Here is a 21,817-nt window from a genome sequence, read left to right on the forward strand (position 1 = left end):
AGCACTTTGGGAGGCTGAGGCAGGTGGATCACCTGAGGTCAGGAGTTCAAGACCAGCCTGGCCAACATGGTGAAACCCTGTCTCTGCTACAAATACAAAAATTAGCTGGGTATGGTGGTGTATGCCTGTAGTCCCAGCTACTTGGGAGGCTGAGGCAGTAGAATCGCTTGAACCCAGGAGATGGAGGTTTCAGTGAGCCAAGATTGAGCCATTGCACTCCAGCCTGGGTGACAGAGCGAGATCCTGTCTCAGAAAAAAATAATATGGTAAATTGCTATTCCCTGTGTTAAACAGCATCCTTCCTGGCCCCCTTACTCGAGTTTTCTTCGTTTCGCTTGCATTTGAAAGCCACTCTACAACACCAGACGAGGAACCCACACTTGCATGCATGCCTTCTCTCTGCTGGGCTACAAGGTCTTTAGAAACAGAATGATGCCATCTGCTTGGAGCCAGCTTCCCTTAGCCAGCCAGCATCAACTGTCAGTCGTACTTGCCTAAAGTTAGATTTTTGTTTAGGTTTCCAAGACTGACTAACCTGTCATTCATGTTGTGTGAGAATAAATGAAAGCAGCACCTGCCAGGGTTATGTTTTCAGGTATTCCTTCTGAGCAGGAGCTCAGAAATGGGCCTGAGCCCCAGAATATTCCTGGCACATGTGCACAGCGCTAGGTGTGACTTTACTAAGGGTGCTATCTGTGTGCTCATGTGGGGCCTGAGGTGCTGTGATTGTGGGGCAGCTGGTGGGACCCTCTGGGAAGTGGTGGAGTAAGGTGCCAGGTGAGACGTGGAGACAGGACATAGGGACAGTTGGGTGCCCACTGGACAGGTCACCCAAGGCCCCAGGCTGCCTGGCTTTGGTCATTGTTCTTTACCATGTACCATAGGCCTTTACCTAGAGAAGAAACCTGACTTAGGATACCCTTTGCTTAGAAGTCTTTTTTTTTTTTCTTTTTTTCTTTAAGAGGTGAGATCTTGCTATATTATCCAGGCTGTCTTGAACTCCTGGCCTCAGGCAATTTTCTCGGCTCAGCCTCTGGAGTAGCTGGGACCACAGGCACAAACCTTGGCCTGTCTCAACTAAAAGTCTTAAGAATGAGGGTGTTTGGGTTGGGCCATCTGCGGCAGCCTCTCCCACCAGGACATACTGACAACTCCCAGCCAGTGATGTCATTCTCAGACTGGCCCCTCAGCTGTCACCTCACCCCCATCCCCCTCAGCTGCATCCAGTTTCCAGCCTGCTCCCCAGGTTCCTCAAGGGATGGTGCTACTCATGTTTCCCTCCCGGGCCTAGCGTATGGACAGGCAGAGGTGGGGGACAGCCATGCTCTCCTTCCATCTGCCTTGCTTGGCATCTCACACCCATGCCCAGCTGACTAGTGCTGCCCATAGCAGGGCAGGCCTCTGGTCTCATGCTGCTCTGTCCAGGATTGGGTTCAGCCAGGGATCCAGGACTGGCCCTTCCCACACAGGGACCCCAGGCCTGCCTGATGAGCCTGTGGGTAGGTTCAGCTCTGCTGTGCGAGCCTGAGCAGAGTTGTGGCCTCATTTGATTCTGATGGTAATTTGGGGCCCACAGGAGGGTGCAGGACCTTAGAGTGGAGTATCCCAAGACAAGAGTGAGGGGACAGCCACAGAACCCCACACCCTCCTGGCATGAAGGAGAAGGCACGCAGGCTAAGCTGGGCACCTTTGCAGCAGGCTCAGCCACAAGGCCCGCTGTCACAGTGGGCCCCAGAGACAGCAGCCAGGTGAGGGGCCCCAGAGCCCAGGGAGGATTTCTCAGATACAGCCCCCACCCCAACCCTATTACCCACCAACCCCACAGCACATCCACGTACCCATTCTGTGACTGGCACCTGGCAGCTAAATAGTGATGGCGGATGTGCTGTTCCCTAATGTTGCTTTTTTCCAAATAAGAGCCTCAGGTGTCTCTTGGGGATGTCTGTCACCAAAATATATTTGGGCGCCAACACTGGAGTCATGGCTTCAACCAGGAAGAAAGTCTAAAACTTTAATCTTCTGTTAGTCGTTGATTTTCTTTACTCCATCCATTTGTTTTCACTTTTAGGTTTAATTTTTGTTTATTTCCTTAACCAGACTTCCAGTCTGGCCCACAGTAGACTGACCTGACTTTTGCTTTTCAGTTTTGAAATCCTAGCGTTTTTCCCCCTAACTCCGTTTTTGTTGGTTTGTTAAAAAGGTTTGTCCAGAGGGGTTGCGTTTATCCGGTTTGACAAACGGTCGGAGGCAGAAGAGGCAATTACCAGTTTCAATGGTCATAAACCCCCAGGTTCCTCTGAGCCCATCACAGTGAAGTTTGCAGCCAATCCCAACCAGAACAAAAATGTGGCACTCCTCTCGCAGCTGTACCACTCGCCAGCGCGACGGTTTGGAGGCCCCGTTCACCACCAGGCGCAGAGATTCAGGTGGGTCGGGAGGGCGCGCACTCCTGAAAGCCACACGTAGCCCTGATGGCGGGCGACTGCACAGCCACAGAATAGAAACCACAGGAACACTAGACTGATCCCATCAGAGAGCACTTTCAGAATCATTCCGCAGCACCACACCACAGCCTCCATCAGAAAGGTGTCTGTAGGAAAGCCGTTTAATTCCAGCCAAGTGTTGTTTTTCATGGGAATCAAAACAGTGACACCAGGCTGTACAAAGTGACTCATGCCTGTAATCCTAGTGCCTTGGGTGGCTGAGAGAGGAGGATCGATTGAGCCTAGGAGTTCAAGACCAGCCTGGGAAATATTGCGAGACGCCATCTCTACAAAAAATACAGAACTGACCAGGCATAGTGGTGTGCTCCTGTAGTTCCAGCAACTCAGCAGTCTGAGGTAGGAGGATTGCTTGAGCCCAGGAGGTTGCGGTTGCAGTGAGCTGTGATCACACCACTGCACTCTAGCCTGGGCCACGGAGCCAGAATCTGTCTTTAAAAAAAAAAATACAGCACTGGTCCCCACTGGCTCCTGGGAGCATGAGCACTTGGAGCTCCAGTTCACAGTTCCTAGTAACAGGAGAATGGAGCCACGAGCTTTAAGGATGGTTTCATGCCCATTGTGGGGTGCAGCATGCCCTTGTAATCTCAGCTATTGGGAGGCTGAGATGGGAGGATTACTTGAAGCCCCTCGTTTGAGCAGCCTGGGCAACAAAGTGAGACCCTTGTTCCTACAAAAAATAATGAAAAAATTAAGTGGGCATGATGGTGCTGGCCTTTAGTTCCAGCTACTCGAAAGGCCAAGGCAGGAGGATCGCTTGAACCTGGGAAGTGAAGGCTGCAGTGAACTGTTTGCACCACTGCACTCCAGCCTGAGTGACAGAGTGAGACCCTTTCTCAAAAAAAAAAAAAAAAAAAAAAAAGAATACTGAATGTTTCTTACCTGTGGGAGAAAAGACGTTGCCTTAGGTATACTCAGGTGAGAGCAGATCTTCCAAAGCTTTTAGACATTTGATCAGCAGCCCTAAGGCAGACCTTTTTCATACACTTGCCTTGTGGAGTCATTTGCATTGGTGAACGTTACGTGACTGCATTCTGTTTATAAGCCCTGTCCTAGAGGGGAGCAGTTTTCCTGGATTTCTTAGTCTTTCCATCCTGAAAATGGTTCTGGCTGTGGGTTCAAGTGGGATAGAGACAATGAGTCAGTGCCCTGGACTCCAGGAGCAGGTGTGCTGCAGCCTCAGAAACAGCAGAGGTCTCAATGTCAGGGCTGTTCTGTTTTTTTGACAAAACCTCAAGGAGTGGCACTGAGGGCTTATCTCAGGTATGACAGGAACAGATTTCCCACTATTTTTATTTTTAATGTTTTTTTTCTTTGTTGAGATGGGGTCTCACTGTGTTGCCCAGGCTGGTCTTAAACTCCTAGCCTCAAGTGATCCTCCTACCTCAGCCTTCCAAAGATCTGGGGGTATAGACGTGAGCCTGGCCTCATGATGTTTTAACAGTAAGGCTGGGTGGGCGCTGCTCACTGTCACACATGTTGCGGTGAGAGGTGTTACTCTCATGGCTGAGTTACCAGTGTTCTCAGCCTGGCTCAAGTTCCAAAGCTGGCCTGTCTGCCTTGATGATTTTGGTTTGAAGATAAGGCTAGGGAAGCTCCTCTCGACAGAATGGAGCTGAATTTTAAAATTCAGCTGTGGAAATCTGATCGTATAGTCGGCACTGCTCTTGATGGGGCAGGCTATGTGGGTGGTGGCATTGGGTGAACTATTCCTTAGCCTGGAATGAAAACAGGGAAGGTTGGAGGAGGAGACACAGGACTTTGGTCCCAGTAATGAGAATGAGAAAAGAAAGGGGAAACCAGAGGAGCAGACATTTCTGGTCTAGCAGGAAAGTGAGTGGCAGGGCAACCACTGAGACAAAGTGATAGAAGGAAGCGGGAAGGACGGGAGAGCCCGGAGGGAAAGAAGGGAAGATTTGCCACAGGAGGCTGAGAGAAGAGGAGGAAGAAAGACCCAGACAGCAGGCAGTCTGCAGTCAGTTCCTATCACGTCTGGAAAAGCCCAGAGATAAGGGATGGAAAAGAATTGGGGTTGGAGGAAAAGAGGGGTAAAGATTTATGACTGTCAAGACCAAAGAAATCAGCCGGAGAAAAACTACCAACAAGAGTAATTCCTGAGAAAGCCAGATGTGTTAACTCACGCCTGTAATCCCAACACTTTGGGAGGCCTAGGTAGGAGGGTCACTTGAGCCGAGGAATTTGAGACCAGCCTAGACAACATAGTGAGACCTTGACTCTACAAAAAATGTAAAAATTAGCCCAGCACGGTGGCACATACCTGTGGTCCCAGCTACTCAGGAGGCAGGAAGATGACTTGAGCCTCAGAGTTTGAGACCAGACTGGACAACATAGTGAGGCCCTGTCTCAAAAAAAAAAGAAAGAAAGAAAATCACCCTTGGGCTAGTGAGCTGTCCTTTGGGGGATGGTGTCTTCTCATGTCTGCTGAGAAGGTGAATCTGTTCATTGACACTTGAAGGCATTTGCTGACCCCAGCTGGGGCCCGAAGGGGCTGCACTTGGCTGACAGGGCCACAGCCTGAAGCCCAGTTTTATTTTGGAACAGGCAATGCTTCTCTGCATGGATCATGTGGCTTCACAGATGCCGGCCTCACAGATGTACGGTACTCAGATAGTCCCAAGCTGACCTTCAGACCTTTAGTTTTATAATTTGAGAAAGTTCTAGAGGGCAGCCTGGCTTTAGAAACTGTTTTGTCATCTACCTTAATCCTTATTACAGCATCTATACATTTTCAGAAGGTTTTATTTTAGTTTAGTTTTAGTTTCCTGAGGTGGTGGTGGTGGTGGTATTGTTGTTGTTGTTTTCCTAGAGATCAGGTCTCTCTGTGTTGCCCACGCTGGTCTCAAAGACTCCTGCTCTCAAGTGATCCTCCCGCCTTGGCCTCCCAAAGTCTTGGGATTCTAGGCTTGAGCCACCGTGCCTGGGCCAGAAAGGCTTGTTTTTTATGTGAATGTAAGTATTGCTGTGGAAAGAGCCCCACGTGTGTGGTCAAGTTTGGTGAGCCTGCAGCTGCTGGCGTCCCAGGGCCCATCCTTGTGCCTTGAGTTCTCAGCACTCAGCAGTTTGGCTCCTGGCCCTCATGGGATGTTGGGCCCCAGCCACAGAAGTTTGGTTGTCTGGTGCTTGGGAATGAATTCTTGTGCCTGCAGTTGTCGTGGCATAGAGGTACTCTAACCAGAGACCACTGGACTGTGAACCCTTGGGGGTGGGTCATGATGAGGGGAAGGTGCAAAATTTGGAAAAAGGAGTTCTCCAGTCCCTGCACGCACCCCCAAAGTACGAGGAGTTTCCTCCAGGGACAGCTGAGGCTGTCACAGTGCCTGCAGAGTATTTTTACCCTCAAAGGAAGACCAGGAGGCCAGGCTTGGTGGCTCACACCTATAATCCCAGCACTTTGGGAGGCCGAAGCGGGTGGATCACGAGTTTAGGAGATCAGTACCAGTCTGCCAACATGGTGAAACCCCATCTCTCCTAAAATACAAAAAAATAGCCCAGCATGGTGTTGCATACCTGTAATCCCAGCTATTTGGGAGGCTAAGGCAGAATTGCTAAAACCTGGGAGATGAGGATTGCAGTGAGCCAAGATCGAACCACCGCACTCCAGCCTGATGACACAGTGAAACTCCATCTGAAAAAAAAAAAAAAACAAAAACAAAAAAAAAACCAGGAGAAGTGCCCATCATCTATTCTAAACTGTGGGAAGCTGCAGAAACCACTAAACAGACCTCCCCCACCCCAACATATACAGTGGGAAGAGTGGAGGGCGCCAACCAGCCCCTCAGAGTCAGCTCCCCACAGAACAGGGTCCCACCCTCCACTGCCGTATTTAATTTTTCCCAGTTTAAAACCACGTCATGATTTTGACCCACGCAGGTGTCTCGACTGTGAGCACCTCTTGGCTGCGCAGAGCGGGAAGGGGCCCAGTGGCCATGGTCAGCCTACATCCAGGCCGAGCCCCATCCCCAGGCCACTTGTACCAACCTTGGCCTGACACTGTGCTCTCTGTTCGACAGGTTCTCCCCCATGGGTGTCGATCACATGAGCGGGCTCTCTGGCGTTAACGTGCCCGGAAACGCCTCTTCGGGCTGGTGCATTTTCATCTACAACCTGGGGCAGGATGCCGACGAGGGGATCCTCTGGCAGATGTTTGGGCCCTTTGGCGCCGTCACCAATGTGAAAGTGATCCGCGACTTCAACACCAACAAGTGCAAAGGGTTTGGCTTTGTGACCATGACAAACTATGAAGAAGCCGCGATGGCCATAGCCAGCCTGAATGGCTACCGCCTGGGGGACAAGATCTTACAGGTTTCCTTCAAAACCAACAAGTCCCACAAATAACTCGCTCATGCTTTTTTTTTTGTACGGAATAGATAATTAAGAGTGAAGGCGTTGAAACTTTTCTTGTTAGTGTACAACTCATTTTGCGCCAATTTTCACAAGTGTTTGTCTTTGTCTGAATGAGAAGTGAGAAGGTTTTTATACTCTGGGATGCAACCGACATGTTCAAATGTTTGAAATCCCACAATGTTAGACCAATCTTAAGTTTCGTAAGTTATTTCCTTTAAGATATCTATTAAACAGAAATCTAAGTAGAACTGCATTGACTAAACCAGTCCCTCTGGATGGTGGTGAACTTGAAGCATGCTTTAACCTCTAAGACTGTCTAACACGCGTTTCATTCAGTGTCTCCACAGACCAGGTAGCAAAAAAAAAAAAAAAAAAAAAAAAAAAAGTCACCTTTTAGTTTTAGTTTTGAATCTAAAGATGTTAGACAGATGCTGAGTGTGCGTTTTCTCAACCGCTTCACCATTTTAAGCAATGTGTATGCTTTGGTTGACAGGAAGTTGCTTCTCCAAGCAGGTCCCTTTGCCACCTCCTGCTCCCTCAGTCCCGGGCTCTGCCGAGTGGTCCTGGGAATGGCGGCGGGCCCGTCCAGCGTGGGCCACCACTGGGGCTGGGGCCACATGCCGGGCCAGGCCCTCCAGAGAAGGACACAAACGTGTTTTGTAAGCCCAGGCACCAATGGGAACGGACCAAAGAGTTTCAGGGAAACTCCAGTATATTCCAGAGTCAGATCTAAGCTCCAGGCACGCCTGAAGATGTGTTGCTACTCTGACGCCCCGAGTTTCTGTCCACACATTGCATGCATGGTGCCCCCCACATTGGATACTCTTGTTCACGACCGTTTGTCCCGTTTCTAAGAGCATTTAACATAGCTTGGAGGCGTAAGATGGCTCTGTTTTTTAATAACACAGAAACATTTGAGCATTGTATTTCTCGCATCCCTTCTCGTGAGCGCTTAGACCTTTTTCTATTTTAGTCAGATTTTGTTTTGAAATTTTGCTTTTGTATGAACACTCAGCAGAAAAGTACTTACTTCTTGCCAGTTATCTATTAACCAAAACCTTTGATTTGTAGTTTTAAAGATTAACCCTCAAAGTTCTCTTCATAACTGCCTTGACATTTTGGGTTGTTCTGTTCTGTTAATTTTCTTTTGCTTTTTTGTGTTTTTTGTTTGTTTTTACTTTTGCATTTAAGACCATTAAATTTGATTTTGTTTTGCTCGAATTTTGTTTTGTTTTTTATTTTACCTTTTCTTTCTTTTTGGTTAGGGAAGGTGCAGATGGCCCAACATTCAGGGAGGAGTCATAAGATCTTAAGAAACCACTACTTGCCTCAAGCAAAAGCATTTCTGAATCTGTGACGCAGGAATGTGCAGTCACAGACTAGTGGCTTTTAAACCGGGACCCCGGAGGAAGGGTAAAAGAGAAAGCCTGTGAGATAGGCAGGGCCAGATCTCCCAAAACTCCTCAGGACTGGGATCTGGTTTTTATAAATAACTCGTATACAGAGAGAATCAAAAACAGGATAACTTAGTACCAGCAGTTTTTAACCTTGACGCAAGACTAAAACGTGACATTAGGCTGTTTTTTTAGTAACTGCTATCATGAGATGACGGCTGTATTTATCTGTTTATTTATGTCTATTTATTTATTGAAGTGGGAAATTGAGCAATAGGCAGGCACCGCCATCCCCAGAGCAGGTCAGCGTCTTGAGAGGCGCCTGTACAATTGAGGATACCCGTCCCCTCCCCTTTCCCTGATCTTTTACTGAGGGGCTGTGTGCACGATCCTTGCAAATTGACGATGTTGCCATCCATACCCAGGCCCTGTCTCATAAAAGTCGGCCTGGTGCCACAGAGGACCTCCTTCCTCCCACACAATCCCAGATACTCAGGAAAAGCCAGAACCGAGGCCTGTTTGCCTGGATTCAACACAAAAGAGGGTGCCTGCTCTGGTGCCCCAGAGCACTCTCCACCCTGGGACCAGAACGTTTTCCTGGAAAAATAAGCCTTTCAGGTTTCCCCGGGCCAACATCTTCTGATGGAAGGTGGGATTCCCACTTCTGAAACTTGAGGATAGTCTCACTCCCCCACATGCCTATAGCTAGCGTTCAACAGAGAACTCTGTCTTAAGCTTCAACTGTGAAAATGATGCCAGGCCTGTAGCCAGCACCTCAGCTTCTTTCCTCGCTCCCTTTTGTCTGAATCCTATCCATTGTTCTGATGCTGGGACAGGTGAGAAGAAACTGTGACATGTATGAGCCTTTGAAAGTTCCCTGAAGTTTCTCAGTTCAGGAACATTCTCATTTCATGTGGTCTCCGCTGTTTGAACAGCCTTCTAGCTAAAAACAAACAAATACAATGCATTTCTTGGGGAGTCACAAGCTTGTGGAAGGATTTAGCTTTCGAACTGTCACTGCTGAAAAGCAATCTTTATTCCCATCGAGGTTCTAGTTGCTGGCCCTGTGTCCTCAAAGTGCATTACATCCTATCAGGGCCTGTTTGCAAAGGGGAGATCCCTTTTCTTAAAAGGCACAACCCAAGAGAAACCATTTGTTAAAACATTTTACATAGATCAGTCATATTTGTATTTAGCAAAAATAAGTGCTCTCCTTTTGTCTGGGAATTTTGACGAAAAAGCGTTCAGAGTAGATGATGTTCATTTATCAAAAATCTGGTTTGGTAAATACCAAAGAGGCTTTGACTGAATTCTCTTTTGACTTGTGTAACTTCTGGTAGTTAGACCCCACGCAGTTCTGAATTTATGAACCTGCTTCTAAATGAATTCTCCCTTGTTCCCCTTGGCTCTGCCATTACTTCATTTTCAGTGTAATTTGCCAAGCCACAGTTTTATGTGCTGGCTGTGCCTCTAGTCGCAGCTCTGTGACTGATTTCCCTCCCGGGTGCTGAGTCCCCTCCCCAGCCACCATCACGCGTGAATATCCTGAAATTCATGGGCTTCCTCGGGCCCGCCCGAAGGTGGTGCTGGGTGGGTTCCGCCACCTTCTCCTGGAAGGTGAGCCTTTCCCTGGCCAAGGGCAGCTGCCTTAACCTCTGAGAGTCTGCACTTGGCCTTAGTCCTGGAGACCCAGCCTCTAGGGACTGAACTGTGCTGCTGTCGGGAGCCAAGGCCGGCCCTTTGGAGCCGGCAGCCCCGGGGGTCCCTGCTGGATCAGAGAAACAGAAGCACCGGAAGACTTAGTGGCAATTCCTCTACCCGGTTTGCTTCCAAACCAGGGCCATTTGTCCACCAGGTGTTGGAAAGACATGACCTACCCAGTCCGGCATAATTGAAAATTGAAATTGACATCCTTCAGCTGTTACATTTCACATCAGATTCAGCCCGGTTTCATTCCCATGTGCTTTTCTCAGCCTTCCTGTGATTGGATGAAAAGAGAGTAAGAATTCAGCTGACAGGAGGCCTCTATCCTCCATCCTTCCACTCACCCCTTGACCTCAGTCCCCTCCCATCTTCCCCCGACCTACCTCACCTACAGCTCCTTAGGAGAGACCCCCCCAGGGTTCAGCAGACTCTGGGGCTGGGGGGGGGTGTCCTGTCCCCAAACTTCCCAAGACAGCCCTGAAGTCACAAGTGCTTTCTTTTAAGTGGCATTGGCAATTGGCACGTTCTTAACAATGGCAATAGAACCTGAATTTCGAATCCCAGGCAGGGTTCACGTTTGCAAACCTTTTGATTTTCCCCTGACCTCTAATGACCGTATCTTATTTTTCTACAACCGTTCAGTGACATAATTCAGGGTTTTTTTTCTTGGCCATTTAAAAAACTTTTTTATTTTTCCCGCTTGTAAGTCACTGCCAGTACCTAAGGTAGGCTAACGGAGACTTTGACAGGACTGGATTTTTCTTCCACCAGAAGGGAAGCCTTTTCCGTTGGTTTGGGGCCACCTCTTTGACCATGACCACGTGATGTTCCGTTTACAGTGACTTGCTTTGGGGGAGGGGGAGGCTCTCTTAACCGATTCCCATGTTGTACAGTAGATGGTTAGACTTTTTGTATATTAGTGTGTTTTAAGTTATTGATTTGTTTTATATAAAATAATTTATTTTTCAGGTGCCATTTTTCATTTTAACTTTGTTTTTACATGGGTTTGTTTTCAATAAAGTCTGACACTGGTGTCCAAAAGTCAACAATAAAATGAATCCCATTGTGTTCTTTTGAAGATGCTTATGTAACTTTTAAGCTTTTTAAATTATTTTCAGAAAAAAAAAAAAAAGCCCTTATCAGTTTTCCATCACCCCATTGCCTTTTTATTTTTATTTTTTAATCCTTGTGAATAAATGTTCCTTAGTGTTTTAGGAGGAAAAAGCAAACCTAGATTTTGATAACCCAGAAGACTTCAGATTAATAAAGAAGCTTTGAAAGAAGACCATTTTTCAAAATTTTAGTGAAGTGTGAATATTTTTTGTCAATGGCTTTCTCAAAGAGAATGAAACTTTTGCACCATTTTCAGAGTTTTTATAGAGATGCCAAATTGATATATTTACATGTAATGGAAACATGAAAAAGTTTTATTAAACAATTGTTCATAGCTGTGTAGACATTTTAATTCAGTTTCCAAAGCTCTCAAAAAAGCGTATTTTTGAAGTACGGAGTGATGCGGTTTGGGGCGTGGCTTACGGTTCCAAACGACTCAATTGTCCGGATACTCAGTTCTCTCTACAGGTATCAGGTTCGTGTTAAACGCTGTATGTTAACTATGACTGGAATTCTGTGATATTTTGGTAATAAATGAAGTGGGATCATTGAGATGTGCTGGTGTAGGGGTGATGGTGTGTGACTTGTGAGCAGCCCAGTAATAGAGTGCCAGGGGTCAGGGGACATCTTTCCTCCAAGGTAAGCCTGGGCCCAGGCCCCAGGAGGTGGAGCCAGAGCCCTCCAGGGGAAGACCAGTGAAGGTGTGCCCTGTGCTGGCTCACCCCTGGCCCTTCAGCTCCCACCCAGATAGTTCCTCTTCTCCCCCAAGACCCATTGCCCCTCTTCTCCAGGTTCACAGGTCAGTGGGCCCAGCGAGTGGCCCCTGGGTATGGCCCCCCTCTGTCTGCTTCCCACTCCAGTGCTTCCCCACTGACCTGAAGATCCTGCCTCTTCCCCTGTCTGTATCTGGAACCATAGTTGGATCACTCCTGAGCCTTGGGGCCATCTGGAGTGTCCCCTCTGTGAGACTGATCTCCTGTGGGGTGGGAATGGTTACGAGCAAAGGGGTCGCAAGGTCAGAGAGTCCAGGTTTGAATCCTGGCTCTGCCACCACTCCCTAGTGTGCAACATGGGAAAAGTCCCTGGCTCCCCGAGTCTCTGCTCTCCCCTCTGTGAGATGGGTCCACGCTGCCCACCCCCTCCAGATCCTCAGGAAAATGAGATCAAGTAGGGATGGTGACAGCTGCTACCCAGAATCAGGAGAAGGACTAGCCCAGCACCTAGAGAGCTGAGCTAACATCGGCCCACGGATGGGCCTCTCAGAAAGCATGTACGGAGTCGGTTTTCAAGTTGCTAGTTTATTTTGTGTGCGTCTGGTGGGTCTGCATTCATCTTCTCTTCCAGACATGGCTAAGTGATCGCTCGACTTCTGGGAAAACCCGGTGTTGTCCGATACCACCTGGGGCCAAAGGGCCAGGGCTGTCCTCCAGCCGGAGGGCACTCAGGGCCATCCCTCAGGTGTTCAGACCCCAGGGGCCGACAGCTGAGGCTCCTGGAACTTTCAGGCTCGGGCTAGTGGATCTCCTGACCAACCTGTAAACCCAGGAGAAGGGGTCTGGGTGTCTGCACCTCCCCAAATTAAGAATGCATCTGCCTCCCCCAGGGGAGCATCATTTCAAAGCAGATTCGGCTTTTTTTTTTTTTTTTTTTTTTAAGACAGAGTCTCGCTCTGTTGCCCAGATTGGAGTGCACTGGCAGGAGTCAGCTCACTACAACCTCTGCCTCCCTGGCCCAGGCAGTTCTGCCTCCTGAGTAGCTGGGATTACAGGCCCACACCACCACACCCAGCTAATTTTTGTATTTTTAGTAGAGACAGGGTTTCCCCATGTTGGCCAGGCTGGCCTCAGGTGATCTCCTCAGCCTCCCTAAGTGCTGGGATTACAGGCATGAGCCACCATGCCTGGCCTGAAAACCTGTGTTTCTCCCTGGTGATGCCAGTGTCAGAGACTCACCTTGAGAAGCAAGAAATTTAGGAGAGTCTCATTTGTGAGATGAACCTTAATGAAACCTGACAGCCTCCATCTCCTCCTCTGCTCCAGGGATGGCTTCCGATTCCCGACTCACCCAGAATTCAGAGCCCGAGAGGCCCCAGCCCTAAGCCAGGCCTCCCATGCGTGGCGGGCAACGCTTGCATTCCACCAGACTTCTCCAGAGCCTTGACTCTATGGAAGCCAGTTTCATTGCTCCCTTCAAGGTCAAGGGTCTGAGGCCTGCATCCTCTTGTCCTTGGGTTTTGTGTGTGTGTTTCAACCTCAATCATTTTTTAGCACAATTTAAAAGGGTTGCTGGAAGAGGAGAAGCAGACCTGCATTGTCCCGGAGAGCCACGGTTTGTGTTTAGTAATATGAGAGCTGAATCGTGACATGAGAGTGTCTTTATTGGTGGCGGGGGGTGGGGGGGAGTTCAGCAAACAGACCTCTCACCCTCTGCTGCCCCAGGTCCTCTGCCGTAATGACTTCAGGAAGCCATTTATTTTTTTGAGATGGAGTCTCGCTCTGTCACCCAGGCAGTGCAGTGGCCACGATCTTGGCTCACTGCAACCTCCACCTCCCAGGTTCAAGCAGTTCTCCTGCCTCAGCCTCCCAAGTAGCTGTGGTTACAGGCATGTGCGACCACACCCGGCTAATTTTTGTGTTTTTAGTAGAGACTCATCTCTACTAAAGTAGACCCATCTCTAGTTCACCATATTTGCCAGGCTGGTCTCGAACTCCTGACATCAGGTGATCCTCCCACCTTGGCCTCCCATAGTGCTGGGATTACAGGCATGAGCCACCTCTCTGGGCTGGGAAGCCACCTTGAAATCTTGCAGCAGCCCTGTAGGCAAGTGAGTGTTGGTCCCAGGTTAAGGACTTAAAAATGTTCTACCCCACCCAGGTGGGACAACCTATGAGGACCCACCCACTGAGGAACAGGGAGAGCAGACTGGGAACCCCTACCCCACACAGTAGGGGTGCCGAGTTTCAGGGTGCTCTGAGCAGTGGGGGCAGGGCCTTTAGGGGAGTAGCATTGTACCAGGAAGGATTCAATGGCTAATGTTAGCTTTTTGCTTTACACAGTACTTGACCTAATGCACCCATTTCACAGATGACACCCCGGAACTCAGCCGATTGGAAAGCACACGCGGTGCTGGCCATCATTTCCTTAGTTTGGCATAGAGCATCCTGGCTTTCCGCCGTCCCCTTAGTTTTGTGCCTCTGAACTGTTTCAGGATTTAGACAGGGGTGGGAAGTTGAGGGTGGGCAGGAGGCTGAGTACTGCCTGCATGACCTGCAGGGGTAGAAGGGGCTCATGGGCTCAGGGTCAGACACCAGGAGGGCCTGGACATCCCCAAGCTCTCACCACAGTTCTTGTAGCCACTGCAAAGCAAGCGAGGAAATCTCCCCTCAAGCCCCTCCAAGGAGAAGAGATAGTTTCTGATCCCCGCCTCACGCCAGGATTCAGGGCCCGAAAGGCCCAGCCCCAAGTGAGGGCCCTGTGCCTGGCAGTGGATGCTCGAGCTCCACCAGACCCTCTGGACCCCTGCCTCTGTGGGGGCTATTTTCCTTGCTCCCTTCAAGGTCAAGGGTCTGAGCCCTGAATTCTTTTTCCCTTGGGCTTTGTGTGTATGTTTCAACCTCAATAATTTCTTAGCACAATGTGAAAGGATTTCTGGAAGAGAAGGAGAAACATAGTCACCTGCACCGTCCAGAAAACCACAGTTTGTGAGTGGAGTCATGACATGAGAGTGTCATGTCTCCATGGGGGCGGGTGGACAGAGCCTGAGGACTTTCTGACAACCTGCCCTGAGAGCTGGTACAAGGGGGGAGGATCGCTTGAGCTCAGGAGTTCAAAATCTGTGGGTACATAATAGATGTATATACTCACTGGCTATAGGACATATGTTGATACAGGCATGCAATACATAGTAATCACATCACAGTGGCCGGGCACGGTGACTCACGCCTGGGATCCCAGCACTTTGGGAGGCTGAGGCAGGCAGATCACTTGAGCTCAGGAGTTAGAGACAGACTGGCCAACATTGTGAAAACCTCATCTTTACTGAAAATACAAAAATTAGCTGAGCGTGGTGGTACATGCCTGTAATCCCAGCTACTCAGGAGGCTGGGGCAGGAGAATCACTTGAACCTGGAAGGTGGAGGATGCGGTGAGCCTAGATCATGCCACTGTACTCTATCTAACCTGGGTGACAGAGCGAGATTCCATTAAAAAAAAAAAAAAGCCATTCGAGGTGCTATAATGGACCTGGGGCCTCTAAAGAGAGATGCTCAAACCCCCATAGGGCCAAGGGCTTCTGGAAAATCTGGAATCCAAGTGGGAGGAAACCACACCTTGGCCACGACCATTTTTGAAATTTTTTCAGAGACATCATCTCACACGGTGTCACCCAGGCTAGAGTGGATGTCATCATAGCTCACTGCAGCCTTGACTTCCCAGGCTCAAGAGATCCTCCTACCTTAGCCTCCCAAGTACATGGGACTGCAGGTACATGCCACCACACCCTGCTATTTTATTGTATTTTATTTATTTATTTTGAGATGGAGCCTCGCTCTGTTGCCTAGCTGGAGTGCAGTGGCGCAATCTTGGCTCACTGCAATCTCTGCCTCCTGGGTTCAAGCGATTCTTGTGCCTCAGCCTCCAGAGTAACTGGGATTACAGGTGTCTACCACCATGCCCGGCTAATTTTTGTATTTTTAGTAGAGATGGGGTTTCGCCATCTTGGCCAGGCTGGTCTTGAACTCCTGACCTTGTGATCCACCTGCCTTAGCCTCCTAGAGTGCTGGGATTATAGGTGTTAGCCACTGCACCTGGTTGTTGTTGTTGTTGTTGTTTATTCCCCTAGCCAGAGTCTAACTCTGTCACCCAGGCTGGAGTGCAGTGGCATGATCTTGGCTCACTGCAACCTCTGACTCCCAGGTTCAAGCAATTCTCCTGCCTCAGCCTCCCGAGCAGTTGGGATTACAGGTGCATGCCTCCAAACCAGGCTAATTTTTTATATTTTCAGTAGAGATGGGGTTTCACCGTGTTAGCCAGATAGTCTCAATCTCCCAACCTTGTGATCCACCCACCTTGGCCTCCCAAAGTGCTGAGATTACAGGTGTGAGCCACCGCACCTGGCCAATGCCTGGTTTTTATATTAATTTTTGAGACAGGGTCTCCGGCTGTTGCCCAGGTGGGAGTGCAGTGGTGCAATCACAGCTCACTGCAGCCTTGAATGCCTGGGCTCAAGCACTCCTCCCACTTCAGCTTCCCAGTAGCTGGGACCACGGGCATGTGCCACCAGGCCCAGCTGACAGATTCTCTTTATATGCTAGCAGTGTGGCCCTGGGCAACCCCCTTCCGCTCGGGAAGCCTTGGGTGCTGCATCGCATTGGTTAAGAGGGCTAATGATAACCCCTGGCTCCCAGGGTTGCCGTGTTAAATAAGATACAGCCTCCAAAGGCCAGGCAGACACTTTGGCACAGTGGCGTTGGGCAGTAGTGCCAGCAGCTAAAATTATACCTGGAGAAGGAGAACCAGAGATGGAGGAGTCCACTGGGTAGACAGTACAGAAGTGGAAAGGAAGCCAGGCAGAAGGCAGACAGATGGCAGGGACCTGCAGGCAGCAGCCAGTGTGAGTGGGTAGGGCCATGAGCCAGAGGAGGAAGGCTGAGGGGCACCTACAGTTAACAGAGCACCCAGACTGCATGGCTTCAGTCATAGAATTGCATTGTCTCACAGTCCTGGAGGCTGGAAGTTTGAGATCAAGGTGACAGCAGGGGCTGTTTCTTCTGAGGCCTCTCTCCTCGGCTTGTAGACGGCCGTCTTCCCATGTCTTCTCATGGTCGTCCCTCTGTGTGTGTCTGTGTCCTAATCTCTGCTGCCTTTTAAATTTTTATTTATTTATTTTTGAGTCAGAGTCTCAACTCTTGTCATCCAGGCTGGAGTGCAGTGGCACAATCTTGGCTCACTGCAACCTCCGATTGCTGGTTCAAGCCATTATCCTGCCTCAGCCTCCTGAGTAGCTGGGACTACAGGTGCATGCCACCACGCCCAGGTAATTTTTGTATTTTCAGTAGAGATGGGGTTTTACCATGTTGGCCAGGATGATCTCAATCTCCTGACTTCGTGATCTGCCTGCCTCAGCCTCCTAAAGTGCTGGGATTACAGGCATGAGCCACCGTGACTGGCCTAATCTCTGCTTCTTATAAGGATACTGGTCCTGCTGGATTAGGGCCCACACCCTAATAACCTCATTGTACTCTGTTTATTTACTTTTATTTTTTTATTTTAATTTTTTGAGATGGAGTCACACTTTGTCACCCAGGCTGGAGTGCACTGGTGTGATCTCAGCTCACTCACTGCAACCTCCACCTCTCCGGTTCAGGTGATTCTCCTACCTCAGCCTTCTGAGTAGCTGGGATTACAGGCATGTACCATCATGCCTGGCTACTCTTCACTAATTTTTTTTTTTTTTTTTTTTTTTAGACAGTGTCTCCCTCTGTTTCCCAGGCTAGAGTGCAATGGTACTATGTTGGCTCACTGCAACCTCTGCCTCCTAGGTTCAGGCAATTCTCCTGCTTCAGCCTTCCAAGTAGCTGGGGTTATAGGTATGTGCCACCACGCCCAGCTAATTTTCTATTTTTAGTAGAGATGGGGTGTCACCATGTTGGCCAGGCTGGTCTTGAACTTCTGACCTCAGATGATCCACCCACCTTGATCTCCCAAAAAGTGCTGGGATTATAGGCATGAACCACCATGCCCAGCCTCTTCACCAAATTTTTAGTGTACAATGAAGCATTAACTATGTGTACATTGTTGTAAAAATCTAGAATGCATTACAAATGTGCATGTCATCCTTGGCCAAGGGCCATGCTAATTTTTTCACTCTGGTTCCAATTTCAGCATGTGCACTGTCCAGGCAAGTACCCGGCCAGACTTCTGGCCTACAGAAAGGCAAGATGATAAATGGCTACTGTTTTGAGCATCTAAGTTTGTGGTAATTTGTTATACAGAAACAGAAAAATTACAGCCGGGAATGGTAGCACTTGTCTGCAGTCCCAGCTACTCAGGAGGCTGAGGCAGAAGAATCACTTGAACCCAGGAGGCAGAGGTTATGGTGAGCCAAGATTGCGTCATTGTACTTCAGCCTGGGCGACAAGAGCAAAACGTCATCTTTAAAAAAAAAAAAAAAAAAAAAAAAAAAAAAAAGAGCCGGCCTGGTGTGGTGGCTCATGCCTGTAATCCAAGCACTTTGGAGGCCAAGGCAGGCGGATCACCTGAGGTTGGGAGTTCAAGACCAGCCTGACCAACACGGTGAAACCCCGTCTTTATAAAAAAATAAAAAAAGAAAGAAAAATTAATACTCTATCTACCCAAGAATGTTGATTTGTTTTTTGTCATTTTGGAGACAGTCCCACGCTCGCTTTGTCACCCACGCTGGAGTACAGGGGCACGATCATAGCTCAGTAGCATCCTTGACCTCCGGGGCTCAAGCAATCCTTCTGCCTCAGCCTCCCAAGTAGCTGATATTGTTGGAAGATTTAAAAGAGATGACACATGGTTAGCATTTGGTACAGAACCTGGTGCCTAAGCAGTGCTAATAAATGTTTACTAGTGTTGATATCACTCAACAAAGACAGGGTTTTACTTTGTCACCCCGGCTGGAGTGCAGTGGCACAATCATAGCTCACTGCAGCCTCACTCTCATGGGCTGAAGCTATTCTCCTGCCTCAGCCTCCCATGTAGCTGGGACTAATTTTCTTTAAAAAAAAATTTTTTTTTTTTTTTTTTTTGAGAATGAGTTTCATTCTCGTTACCCAGGCTGGAGTGCAATGGCGCAATCTCGGCTCACCGCAACCTTCACCTCCTGGGTTCAGGCAATTCTCCTGCCTCAGCCTCCTGAGTAGCTGGGATTACAGGCACATGCCACCATGCCCAGCTGATTTTTTGTATTTTTAGTAGAGACGGGGTTTCACCATGTTGACCAGGATGGTCTCTATCTCTTTTTTTTTTTTTTTTTTTTTTTTTGAGACGGAGTTTCACTCTTGTTACCCAGGCTGGAGTGCAATGGCGCGATCTCGGCTCACCGCAACCTCCGCCTCCTGGGTTCAGGCAATTCTCCTGCCTCAGCCTCCTGAGTAGCTTGGATTACAGGCATATGCCACCATGCCCAGCTACTTTTTTTTGTATTTTTAGTAGAGACGGGGTTTCACCATGTTGACCAGGATGGTCTTGATCTCTTGACCTTGTGATCCACCCGCCTCGGCCTCCCAAAGTGCTGGGATTACAGACTAGAGCCACCGCGCCCAGCCGGTCTCTATCTCTTGACCTCGTGATCCACCCACCTTGGCCTCCCAAAGTGCTGGAATTACAGGCTTGAGCCACCACACCCAGCAAAAAAAATTTTTTTGTAGAGATGAGGCCTCACAATGTCACCCATGCTGGTCTTGAACTCCTGACCTCAAGTAATCCTCCAGCCTCAGCCTCCCAAAAGTGCAGGAATTACAGGAGTAAGCCACCGTGCCAGCAGAGGCTCTTTCATTCATTTTGAAATAGGCGTGGTGGCTCATGCCTGTAATCCCAACACTTTGGGAGGTTGAGGTAGATGGATCACCTCAGGTCACGAGTTCGACACCAGCCTGGCCAACATGGCCAAACCCCGTCTCTACTAAAAATACAAAAATTAGTTTTAGGAGGATGAGGCAGGAGAATCGCTTGAACCCGGGAGGAGGAGGTAAGTCAAGATTGCATCACCACACTCCAGTCTGGGTGAAAGAGTGAGACTCCATCTAAAAAAAAAAAAAAAAAACAAAAAAAACACCTAATGGTCAGGTCCCCAAGTGACTGCCTGGGGCTCCCAGAAAAGCATCCTCCTGCCTGCACCAGCCCCCTTCCCTGCCCATTCCCACAGCGCAGGGGTTCTCTCTTCCCATCTCCTCCCAGGCTGGAGCAAAGCAGAAATCCACACTCCTTCTACATCCTTTCCGGCTATGAGCAAACTTCCCAGCCCTTGCCCTCTCCTCTCTCCACTCCCTCCCAGAGAAACAGTAATGGACACACTGCTTCCTAGGGCACCCCAGCCCTACTCTATCTCCTCTACTCCTTCCTCCCTACCAGCACAGCATGAAAACACACTTGGGCTTCTGCAGTTACAAGCAACTCCTGGCCAGGCATGGTGGTTCATGCCTGTAATACCAGCACTTTGGGAGGCTGAGGCAGTTGGATCACTTAAGGTCAGAAGTTCAAGACCAGTCAAGATGGTGCCATTAGACTTCAGCCTGGGCAATAAGAGCAAAACTACATCTCAAAAAAAAAAAAAAAAAAAGAGATGGAGGTCTCATGCTGTCACCCAGGGTGGAGTGCAGTGGTATGATCATAGCTCACTGCAGCCTCCAACTCCTGGGCTCAAGTGATCCCCCCAATGCAGCCTCCTGAGTAGCTGAGATTACAGGTGAGAGACACCATACTTGGCTTATATTTTTGTAGAGACAGGATCTCGTTACATTGCCCAGGCTAGTCTGGAACTCCTGAGCTCAAGTGATGTTCCTGCCTCAGGCTCCTGAGTTGCTGGGATAATAGGACTGAGCCACGGATCTTGGCTTAAAGGACTCTTTTTTTTTTTTTTTGAGACGGAGTTTCGCTCTTGTTACCCAGGCTGGAGTGCAATGGCGCGATCTCGGCTCACCGCAACCTCCGCCTCCTGGGTTCAGGCAATTCTCCTGCCTCAGCCTCCTGAGTAGCTGGGATTACAGGCACACACCACCATGCCCAGCTGATTTTTTGTATTTTTAGTAGAGACGGGGTTTCACCATGTCGACCAGGATGGTCTCGAACTCTCGACCTCGTGGTCCACCCGCCTCGGCCTCCCAAAGTGCTGGGATTACAGGCTTGAGCCACCGCGCCCGGCCTTAAAGGACTCTTCTGTCCCCACTTGATCTTTGACATGCTCATGGAACACACTCACTGCCCCTGGGTGCCCTTGTCTAATGCTGTCGTTTCATTTCGTGTCATTTCCTTCCTTTCTTTCTCTTTCTATTTTTTTTTTTTTTTTCCAGACAGGGTCTCTCTCTATTGCCCAGGCTGGAATGTATTGGCACAGCCACAGCTCACTGTAGCCTTACCTTCCTAAATGGTCTAAACGATCCTCCCACCTCAGCCTCCTGAGTAGCTGGGACTACAACCACGTGCCACTACACCAGGCTAATGGTTTGTATTTTTTGTAGAGACTAGGTCTCATTATGTTGCTGAGGCTGGAAACTCTTGGGCTCAAGAGATCCTCCCTCCTCAGCATCCCAAAATGCTGAGATTATAGGCATAAGCCACCCAGACCTGCCAAACCCCACAGTTTCAACCACAACTAGGAATCCAAATTTTGGGCCGGGCACGGTGGAGCATGCCAGTAATCCCAGCACTTTGGGAGGCCAAGGCCAGCGGATCACCTAGGGTCAGGAGCTTGAGACCAGCCTGACCAACATGGAGAAACCCATCTCTACTAAAAATACAAAATTAGCTGGGTGCAGTGGCGCATGCCTGTAATCCAAACTACTCGGAGGCTGAGTCAGGAGAATCGCTTGAATCCAGGAGGCAGAGGCTACAGTGAGCCGAGATGGCGCCCACACACTCTAGCCTGGGCAACAAGAGCAAAACTCTGTCTCAGAAAAAAAAAAAAAAAAATCCCAGTTTCTTGTAGCCCAGACTTTATTCTCAGCAACACACTTGTGTACACTAACCACTTAACTAGTTTGCTCCTCTTGGCATAAA

At 49.0% G+C, this 21,817-nt stretch overlaps 1 protein-coding gene and 1 non-coding gene across 2 annotated transcripts in view; one reads left to right on the top strand and one right to left on the bottom strand.

Annotated features, from left to right (window-relative positions):
• ELAVL1 (ELAV like RNA binding protein 1) overlaps window positions 1-8,087 on the top strand; it is a 45,068-nt gene extending 36,981 nt beyond the window's left edge. Inside the window, exons 5-6 of the mRNA XM_039466010.2 lie at window positions 2,201-2,426; window positions 6,533-8,087. Of these exons, the coding sequence (XP_039321944.1) occupies window positions 2,201-2,426; window positions 6,533-6,857 (551 nt within the window). The 3' untranslated portion in view covers window positions 6,858-8,087. The remainder of the gene's footprint in view (window positions 1-2,200; window positions 2,427-6,532) is intronic.
• A 9,789-nt stretch (window positions 8,088-17,876) lies between these two features.
• LOC120362861 (U6 spliceosomal RNA) lies at window positions 17,877-17,983 on the bottom strand. Its single transcript, XR_005578658.1, has one exon. It is a non-coding gene; the product is annotated as a U6 spliceosomal RNA (small nuclear RNA).
• Between the last annotated feature and the right edge of the window lie 3,834 nt (window positions 17,984-21,817).

Source organism: Saimiri boliviensis, chromosome 14 (assembly GCF_048565385.1).
Source record: "Saimiri boliviensis isolate mSaiBol1 chromosome 14, mSaiBol1.pri, whole genome shotgun sequence".
In the NCBI taxonomy this organism is placed as follows: Eukaryota; Metazoa; Chordata; class Mammalia; order Primates; family Cebidae; genus Saimiri; species Saimiri boliviensis.